The sequence below is a fragment of the Ailuropoda melanoleuca genome, unplaced genomic scaffold (genome assembly GCF_002007445.2).
Source record: "Ailuropoda melanoleuca isolate Jingjing unplaced genomic scaffold, ASM200744v2 unplaced-scaffold11384, whole genome shotgun sequence".
NCBI lineage: Eukaryota > Metazoa > Chordata > Mammalia > Carnivora > Ursidae > Ailuropoda > Ailuropoda melanoleuca.
Window position 1 is genome coordinate 225450 of NW_023179820.1, and position 10547 is coordinate 235996.

General features: G+C 42.4%; 1 protein-coding gene across 12 annotated transcripts in view; it reads left to right on the plus strand.

Annotated features, from left to right (window-relative positions):
• The first annotated feature begins 2267 nt into the window (after nt 1–2267).
• SPIDR (scaffold protein involved in DNA repair) overlaps nt 2268–10547 on the plus strand; it is a 502027-nt gene continuing 493747 nt past the window's right edge. For 9 of the 12 annotated variants that reach the window (XR_004622658.1, XM_034650137.1, XM_034650132.1 and 6 more), the window contains exon 1: nt 2268–2404. Coding sequence is in view for 8 of the 12 variants with exons in the window: in XM_034650137.1 (XP_034506028.1) it covers nt 2372–2404 (33 nt within the window). In the remaining 4 variants the exon portion in view is untranslated. The remainder of the gene's footprint in view (nt 2405–10547) is intronic. The other 3 variants (XM_034650135.1, XM_034650141.1, XM_034650140.1) reach the window with 2 other exon arrangements.

Genomic DNA, 10547 nt, shown 5'->3' on the forward strand with positions numbered 1-10547 from the left:
CTTTTGAGGGTACCATGAAGAATCCTTTTCTCTTCCCCAGGCTGACACTTTCTCAACTTGCTTAAATCATCATTTTAGTTTTTTCTTCAACAGACTCTTTTATTACAGCATATTCCTATCTAGTTAGACTTTGTGATCTAATTCAGTTTTTACTCAGTCCCAGTTCCTCTTCCCCTGTGTTTTGTTTTATATTTACTTCTCAAAGTGCTGAGACACTTGTGGGATCTAAGAAATGGTGGTTGCCTCTACTTCCCAAAGTGAGTTACAGGACCAGCATCAACAATATTGATGTGAAAATGTTGGGGTTTGGGAGCAAAGAGTCAAGAAAGAATTCTTGAGATGTCTTTGGTGCAAAAAGATGGTTTTATTAAAGCACAGGAACAGGACCTGTGGGCAGAAAGAGCTGCACTGGGGTTGTGAGGTGTGGCTGATTATATACTTTAAAGTTGGGAGGGAGTTAGGGGTGGTGTAAATCTCTCAGGAATTTGGAAGCAAGGTTTCCAGGACCTAGAGAGGCTAGCTGTTGTTAGGAAAAGGTCATCTACTATACTGTCCAGTAAAATCTTAGTCATGAGACCCTCTAGATGTATATCAGTGTGCAATATGCTTGGAGGATGATTGCTAACATATATCTTGGGGGGTGGATAGAGGTAAAGGAAGTTTCCAAAGGAATTTTTAGGTTAAAGGAGACTTACAGGATCCTGGAGGTCAGGCTAATGTTAAGCTAAGCTATGCTCCTGCCTGTCTCAAGTACTTGTCAATGTGCTGTAAGTTGGAAGGAAGTTTAATTTTTTTTTCTATGTTTGTTTTACCTTTGTTCTCTCCATCAAATATCATCTGGGAACTTGTCAGAAATACAAATTCTCTGGCACCACCTTAGACCTACAGATTCCGAAATTAGTCACCCCTGTTATTGCAAATCCTCTTGGGGATTTTAATATGTCCTAAATTTGAGAATTTCTGCTCTGGATACCTAACCCACCGCCACTTCAATAGATGGGGAAAGAACACTCCTTTCTTTTGGTTTCAGCAGCTAGAACCATTCCTTAAGTATTGATTATTGAATTTGTAGCCTACTTCAAGGTTTTTGTTTGTTTTTTGTTTTAAGTAGGCTCCACACTGGGAGTCTTGGGCTTGAACTCACCACCCTGAGATCAAGACCTGAGCTGAGATCAAGAGTTGGGAGGTGTAACTGACAGCCACTGTCATGAGCATGCTATCAAGGCGCACACACGAGTTGTGTCTCTCCACAATGTCAGCTTTATTCAATCATAAAGGAAAGTTAAATCACAATTATAAAGCGGGTTCAGGATTCCAAACTCAATGATATTTCACCATGTGATTGATTACACTTGGCTTCTGATACAGCACACAGAGCAGGGCATAAGAAAAACCAAACAACGAACAAGTAATGGAAAGGTGTAGGAAGTTAGGGAACCAATGCTAAGTTAGTCTGTGGGCACGCAGTTGAGACAGGGCCTCTGTCTGGTCTGGTCAGCTCTCAGCACCCACGGCTTATTACATTCAAGCAATGAAGCTATGTCGATTCTGTGTGGAGATCAATCCCGCAGAGCCTTGGGCGGCAGTTGCCTTTTCGAAGTGGTCAGACATAGAGGGGTCAGGTCTTAAGAATCTGACAGTTTGCTGCCAAAATCCTCCCCTTTTTAAAAAGGATTTAATAGGTTCTGGGCCCCCAGAGACTTCCTTTTGTTCTGCGTGTTACCGGTTCTGGGTGTCAGCTGACAACTGGTCCTAGTGATAACTCCCAGTACCTTTAACTGCTTGTGTCATTGCTTGACATGAGAGAGTCCATTTTGTTCTCTAGACCCACCCAGGGGCCCCTCCAGTTTTTACTTAAGGGCAGTTGTTGCCTGAGAAAACAGACCACCTAAGAACTGTATTTGAAACACACTTGGAGTCTGACGCTTCCCCCCTCGCCCCCCAAGAACCCACCTAAGCAGCTCCCCAACCAGGAACTCCATGGGCCGCAAGGCAGCCCAGAGATCACTCCGCAGAATCGCAAGCCTCACGATAAGCGTCATAAGCACCGGAGCAGCCCCTTCCGCACTCACAGAGGTAGTGAACAGAGACCACTTGGGTCACAACCGAGCCATATTAAGTCTGTGGAGTCGAGTGACTGAGAAACCCCGCCCTACACCCGGACGTCTTCCAATCGCAACGCACGTGCGGCGCACAGAGCCAGGAAGGCAGGGCGCCTGGAGAAGCCCCGCCCCCTCCCGAGAGCCTGCCAATTGCAGCGCGCGATACGGCGCGCCCTGAGCGCTCGGACGCGCGCAGCCTTCCGGCGCCTTGAGTAGGAGGCGCGCCTTTGGGGACTCTGAGAGCGCGGGCAGAGGCGGTGTGCCTAGAGATGCCCCGCAGCAGTAGCTGTAGTGGCCGGAAGGTAAGTCAGGTACGGGTTGGGAACCCGCGTCAGGCCAGGCACGCTGTCTCTGTGCTGTCTCTGCCGGTCGCCCTGGAGTTCCCCCCACCCCCCCGCCGCGCCAGCGTGTCCCGACTCCCTTCTCTTCCCCATGGGCCGGGCAGACGGGGCGCAAGGAGCGCGTGGCTGGCCTCAGGCTGGTAGGGTTGAGAGGTGGGCGCTGTGTAGACGGTGATCTTGGTAGGCTGCGGCAGGTTCTGACGGTGAGCAAGAATAGAACCCGCGTCGCGGTTTGCCTCTTCTGAGGTCGGTCTCTTGCCTCGGTGTGGGGGCTGAGCCCTCCGCGGGCCCTTTGGGGCCGCGCGTTCCCGGTGGGATGGGAGGGACGGAAGAAAAACCACTAGAGGCGCGGAGGGGAGAGCCACTTACTGGGAAAGGCGAGAGGTCCCAGCTGGAGAGGTGACTGACGGAAGGTAGCAGCAGGAGTTGAATCTGGAACTAGCGTGTGAGATATATTTACTCGCTAGTGTTTGGCATTGTGTCTTTTTTGACTGTCGTGTAACACACAAAGATAGCGGTGGATATTAGAATGTATGTGCCATTTTTTCCCCAGATATCTCTGTTACCACACTTTTCCTTTCTATCCTAAACTGTTTGTGAATCTTCTATTAATACGTCTGTGGGAGAGGAGTCTGAAGCTAACCGGTGCCAAACCGTATACCAACTCATACCACAGTGTCTGGACATGGGGTAGGTGTATAGGGAATATTGCATTTATGATATTTAGATGATTGTACCTGAATTTGTGAGTACATCTTTTTCTTTTGTGAATTGTGTTTGTCTTGGCACTCACGTGTCCATTACCTTTTTAAGCTTTTTCTAAGTTCCTTGCTTACAAATATGCTTGTCTCATCATATTAGAACAAAAATTTAAAAAGCAAACAGTGCTTCGTTTTTTCCCCCCAAGAGAGAACCCTCCAGCAGAGGGCAGGAGCAGAGGGAAAGGGGAGAGAGAGAGAATCTTAAGGGGGCTCCATGCTCAGCTCGGGGGGGAGGGGGGCCTTGATCTCATGAACCTGAGATCATAACCTGAGTGAAATCAAGAGTAGGGTTTAACTGACTGACTAAGCCACTCAGATGTCCCTGTGTGCCTCCTTTGACTCCTCTTCCTTTTACAAAAAAAAAAAAAAGAAAGAAAGAAAGAAAGAAAGAAAGAAAGAAAGAAAGAAAGAAAGAAAAACTTCTTGAAAAAATAGTTCACACGTACTGGTTCACTTCCTTATTAGATTTCTTTGCTTCTGGAATATCATGGATTGTCAGACACTGAATTTTGTAACTGATTTTAGGGAGTAAAAGAAACCTATATCAAACATACCTATTGATTGTAAGACACATTCTGATTCCAGAAATATTCAAATGTGAAAAAAAAATCAAGGAATTACATGAAATTGTTAACTCATGGTCACTGTAGCATTTGGCACATTTGTCACTTACTTTTATTTAATTCTTTTCTTGGGGGGGGGAAGCAAGTATCCCTGACTGTTGCTATCCTGATTCTCTTCTTGTCTTGGATCTGCTTATTTACGTCTCTTTAAAGATTTAATTTTATATAGAGAGGTGAGTGTGAGTGCATGAGGTGGGGGATGGGGCAGGAGGAGAGGAAGAGAATCTCAAGCAGACTCCCCACTGAGTGCAGAACTGAACTCTGGGCTCAGTCTCACAACCCTGAGATCATGATCTGAGCCAAAATCAAGAGTTGGATGCTTAACTGACTGAGCCGCCACCCAGGCACCCCTTACTCTTTACTCTTTTCCTGCCATGTTCTAATTTTTGACCTTGTGCTTTTTCTCACTTTACAGATTTGTTCTCTGCAATCTCACAGATTGATGGTAGCTGTCACTGCTATATAGCTGACTTCCTTGAGCTCAGTTTAAACTCCCTGTATCATGAAGTCATCAATTTCATATCAGTTTCTTCTGCATTGTGTTGGTCTCAGCCTATTCATAGAGATGCTTGGCTAGGAATGCCTGAGGCACTTGCCTGGGCCCTCAGATTACTTATAGCGAGCCATTTGCCCTGACCAGAGCCAATGTTCTGGCTGAGCAGACCATGTGGTTATGATTTCAGGGTGCACTTCAGCAAAATCCATCAGGGAACTTTGAGGAGTGAGATTTATTACTCATAGGTCCTGGAGGGTATATTGCACAACGAAGGGCCACACTGTGAGGTTGAGGGAGGTTGGGGGAGAAGAAGAGCAAGAGAACCTGGGATCTGCCTTATTTAGGGTCTGAGGGTGAGATATCTAGGGTTTTGGAGGTTCATTCTTTATTGGCTAATTTAAAGCCTAAGAGTGGGAATTAGGGCACCAGAAGGAAGAAGCAGGGTCACTCAAATGGTCAGTTATGTAGGTTTTCAAGGGTTTTTTGAAAGAGGGACCTTTATGAGGAGGGACGGCTTAATTCCTTATCATTCTGATTTGGTAGTAATTGTCATATAACTGGTGCTATGTTTATTCAAGATGGATGTCTTCTGAAATGGATGTGTTGGCAACCAAAAATTTAATGTCAGGCATTCACATTATATCCTAACTTAGAAATCTTAGTTTTGACTTGAGACTCAATTCTGTCCTCTTCATTCTATCAGTTTTCAAGAACTTACCAGTTTTTCTTTTCGATAATTGTATTAGTGATCTATTGCTATTTAACGAATTGTATCAAAACTGAAGCAGCTTAAAACAAATGCATTTGTTTTATACAGTTTCTGAAGGTCAGAAATCTGGGAATGGCTCAATGGCTTGTTCCAGCTCAGGGTCTCCTACAAGTTGCAGTCAAATAAAGGGTCACTGAGACTGTAGGATCCACTTACAAATTCACCCATGTGTTTGTTGGAAGTATCAGTTCCTTACCACTTTCATAGGGCAGTTCTCACAACATGGCAGCTGGCTTTCTGAAGAGGAAGAGAGAGGGATGGACTAAGAAAGAGGCCCAAGTGTCTTTTATAACAGCATCAGAAGTGACATACCATCTCTTCCATTCTATTCTCTTAATCACAGATCCACCTGGAGCAGTGTGAGAGGGGACTAGAGAGGATGTGAATGCTAAAAGGTAGGATAGGGAGCCATCTTGGAGGCTAGCTACCCCAGTAGTTTGTTCCCAGGCTTTTTTTTTTTTTTCCTTCCCCTTTTCTGTCACCCTAGGTCAGGTCCAAAGTACTTCATGCTTGGAATGTTTTTGTGGTACCAGCAATATACCATGTTCCTATTCCATCTTTTGCGATGACTTTCCCTTAGAGACACCACTTTGATTATATTGTTATTCCTCTGCTTGAGCATCATTTTACTTCTTTTTTTTTAATAATTTTTTTTTTATTATATTATGTTAGTCAACATACAGTACATCCCTGGTTTTTGGATGTAAAGTTCCATGATTCATTAGTTGTGTATAACACCCAGTACACCATGCCATAAGTACCCTCCTTAATACCCATCACCAGCCTATCCCATTCCCCCACCTCCCTCCCATCCGAAGCCCTGAGTTTGTTTCTCAGAGCCCATAGTCTGTCATGCTTCATACCCCCATCTGATTACCCCCCCCTTTCTTTATCTCTTTCTTCTCCTACCGATCTTCCTAGTTCTTATGTTCCATAGATGAGAGAAATCATATGATAATTGTCTTTCTCTACTTGACTTATTTCACTTAGCATTATCTCCTCCAGTGCTGTCCATGTTGCAGCAAATGTTGAGAAATTGTTCTTTTTGATAGCTGAGTAATATTCCATTGTATATATGTACCACAACTTCTTAATCCAGTCGTCTGTTGAAGGGCATCATGGCTCCTTCCATGATTTAGCTATTGTGGACAATGCTGCTATGAACATTGGGGTGCATATGGCCCTTCCCTTCACTACGTCTGTATCTTTGGGGTAAATACCCAGTAGTGCAATGGCTGGGTCATAGGGTAGCTCAATATTTAACTTTTTAAGGGATCCCCACACTGTTTCCCAGAGTGGCTGTACCAACTTGCATTCCCACTGACAATGTAGGAAGGATCCCCTTTCTCCACATCCTCTTCAACAATTGTTGTTTCTTGCCTTGTGAATTTTTGCCATTCTAACTGGCGTAAGGTGGTATCTCAGTGTGGTTTTGATTTGAATTTCCCTGATGGCTAATGATTCTGAAACATTTTTTCATGTGTCTGTTAGCCATTTGTATGTCTTCATTGGAAAAGTGTCTGTTCATATCTTCTGCCCATTTTATGATTTGTTTATTTGTTTCTCGTGTATTGAGTTTGAGAAGTTCTTTGTAGATCTTGGATACCAGTCTTTTATCTGTAGTATCATTTCCAAATATCTTCTGCCATTCCGTGGGCTGCCTCTTAGTATTTTTGACTGTTTCCTTGGCTATGCAGAAGCTTTTTATGTTGATGNTTCCTTGGCTGTGCAGAAGCTCTTTATCCTGATAAAGTCCCATAAGTTCATTTTATCTTTTATTTCTCTTGCCTTTGGAGATGTGTCGTGAAAAAGGTTGCTCTGGCCGATGTCATAGAAGTTGTTGCCTATGTTCTCCTCTAGAATTTTGATGGATTCCTGTCTCACATTGAGGTCTTTCATCCATTTGGAGTTTATCTTTCTGTATGGTGTGAGAGAGTGGTCAAGTTTCCTTCTTTTGCATGTAGCTGTCCAATTTTCCCAGCACCATTTATTGAAGAGACTGTCTTTTTTCCACCGGATGTTTTTTCCTGCTTTATCAAAGATTAGTTGCCCAAAGAGCCGAGGGTCCATTTCTGGGTTCTCTATTCTGTTCCATTGGTCGATGTGTCTGTTTTTGTGCCAGTACCATGCTGTCTTTGTGATCACAGCTTTGTAGTACAGCTCAAAATCCGGCATTGTGATGCCCCCAGCTTTGTTTTTCCTTTTCAACAATTCCTTGGCAATTCGGGGCCTTTTCTGGTTGCACAAAAATTTAAGGGCTGTTTGTTCCAGTTCTTTGAAAAATGTCATTGGTATTTTGATCGGGATGGCATTGAAAGTGTAGATTGTTCTGGGTAGCATGGACATTTTATCTATGTTAATTCTTCCGATCCATGAGCATGGAATATTTTTCCATCTTTTTGTGTCTTCTTCAGTGTCTTTCAAGAGTGATTTGTAGTTTCTAGAATATAGATCCTTTGCATCTCTGGTTAATTCCGAGATAACGTATGATTTTGGTGCTATTGTAAATGGAATGGATTCCCTAATTTCTCTTTCTTCAGTCTCATTGTTTATGTATAGAAATGCAACTGATTTCAGAGCATTTTTTTTGTATCCTGCCACATTACTGAATTGCTCTATAACTTCTAATAGTTTGGGAGTGGATTCTTTTATCCCTTTTATCCCTTTTTGTTGTCCGATTGCTGTTACAAGAACTTCTAGTACTATGTAGAATAATAATGGCGAGAGTGGACATCCTTGTCGTATTCCTGACCTTAAGGGAAAGGCTTCCAGCTTTTCCCATTGAGAATGATATTTGCTGTAGGCTTTTCAATGATATTTGCTGATGGTTTTTATGAGATTGCGGAATGTACCCTCTATCCCTACACTCTGAATGGTTTTAATCAGGAAAGAATGCTGTATTTTGTCAAATGCTTTTTCTGCATCTATTGAGAGGATCATATGATTCTTGGCATTTTTCTTGTTGATATAATCTATCACACTGATCGATTTGCGAATGTTGAACCACCCTTGCATCCCAGGGATGAATCCCACATGGTCATGATGGATAATCCTTGTAATGTACTGTTGGATCCTATTAGCTAGGATCTTGTTGAGAATTTTGGCGTCCATATTCATCAGGTATATCAGTCTGTAATTCTCCTTTTTGATGGCGTCTTTGCCTGGCTTGGGGATCAAGGTAATATTGGCCTCATAGAATGAGTTTGGTAGTTTTCCTTCTGTTTCTATTTTTTGAAACAGCTTCAGGGGAATAGGTATTATTTCTTCTTTGAATGTTTGGTAGAATTCCCTGGGGAAACCATCAGGCCCTAGAGTCTCGTTTTTCGGGACGTTTTTGATCACTCCTTCAATCTCTTCGTAATTAATCGGTCTGTTTAAAAAATCAGTTTCTTCCTGTTTCAGTCTTGGTAGTTTATAGATTTCCAGGAAGGCCTCCATCTCTTCCTGGTTGCTTAATTTATTGGCATAAAGCTGTTGATAAAAGTTTCTAATGATCCTTCCTATTTCGGTGGTGTTGGTTGTGACCTCTCCCTTTTCATTCATAATTTTATTAATTTGGGTCCTTTCTCTATTCTTTTGGATAACTCTTGCCAGGGGCTTATCTATTTTTTTTATTCTTTCAAAGAACCAGCTTCTTGTTTTGTTGATCTGCTGTACTGTGTCCTGGTTTCTAATTCATTGATCTCTGCTCTAATCTTGATCAGCTGCTTTCTCATGTGTGGATTAGGCCTGTTCTTCTGTTCCAGCTCTAGCTTCTTGAGGTGAGAATATAAAAACTGCATTTTAGATTTTTCTATTCTTTTGAGTGAGGCTTGGATGACTATGTATTTTCCCCATAGTACCACCTTTGCAGTGTCTCAGAGGTTTTGGACCGTTTTGTTTTCATTCTGGTTGGTCTCCATAAATTGTTTAAATTGATTTTTTATTTCTTGGTTTATCGAATCATTCTTGAGCAGGTTGGTTCTTAGTTTCCAAGTGTTCGAGTGTCTTCCAAGTTTTTCCTTGTGATTGAGTTCCGGTTTCAAAGCATTGTGGTCTGAGAATATGCAGGGAATAATTTCAGTCTTTTGGTATCGGTTGAGACCAGTTGGTTGACCCAGAACATGATCTATTCTGGAGAATGTTCCATGGACACTAGAATAGAATGAATATTTTTTTGTTCTGGGGTGTAGTGTTCTTTATATAGCTGTGAGGTCCAAGTTGTCGAGTATGGCATTCAAAGCTCTCGTTTCTTTGTTGATTTTCTGCTTAGGTGATCTATCTGTTGCTGATAGTGGAGTGTTGAGGTCCCTAACTATTAAAGTATTTTTATCTATATGTCTCTTTATTCTGGTTAAGAGTTTGTTTGTGTTCTTGCTGCTCCGCTGTTGGGGGCATATGTATTTGTANTTTATAATTGTCATATCCACTTGTTGGATACATCCTTTAAGAATAATATAGTGCCCTTCTGTATCTCTAACTATAGTCTTTAGTTTAAAATCCAATCTGTCTGATATGACAATTGCTACCCCAGCTTTCTTTTGAGATCCATTGGCATGAAAGATGGTTTTCCATCCCTTCACTTTCAGTCTGGATGTATCTTAAGGTTCAAGTTGAGTCACTTGTAGACAGCCAATGGATGGGTCATGTCTTTTTATCCATTCTGCAACCATGTGGCATTTTATGGGAGCATTTAGGCTATTCACATTGAGAGTGATTATTGAGAGATATGATTTTAATGATGTCTTGTTGCCTGTGAAGTCTTTGTTTCTATAGATTGTAAATTTCTGTTCTGTATCACTCTTGGGGCCTTTTTACTTTTATAGAAACCCACTTAATATCTCCTGTAGGGCTGGTTTCGTGGTTACGCAATTGTTCAGTGACTGGCGATTCTGGAAGGTATTTATCTCTCCATCAATTCTGAATGACAGCCTTGCTGGATAAGGGATCCTTGGCTGCATGCTTTTCTCTGAATGAGCTTTAAAAATGCCCCCCCAAGCCTTTCTCTCATTCCAGGTCTCTGTAGACAGGTCTGACGTAATCCTGATACCTTTGCCTTGGTACGTGAGAAATTTCTTTGCCCTGGCCGCTTTCAATACTGTATCCTTGGATCTAATATTAGCGTATTGCAGTATGACGTGACGTGGTGTAGCTTTGTCGTGATTGAGGTTGGGAGGGGTCCTTTCTGCCTCTTGGACCGAATGCTTGTTTCCTTTGCTGTATTAGCGAAGTTTTCAGCTACAATGTGTTCAAATATCTCTTCTAGACCTCTCTCTTTCTCCATCCCTTTGGGAATCCAATGATTCTGACATTAGAATGTTTCATTGAGTCAGTAATCTACATTCTTGAGATTGGTTTTTTTTGAGCCAAGTTTCTGTTTTAGCTTTCTCTTCTACCAACCCGTTCTCCAATTCGCTGATTTGTTCTTCTGCCTCATTTACCCTGGCTGTCAGAGCATCTAGTTTTTTTTTTTTTT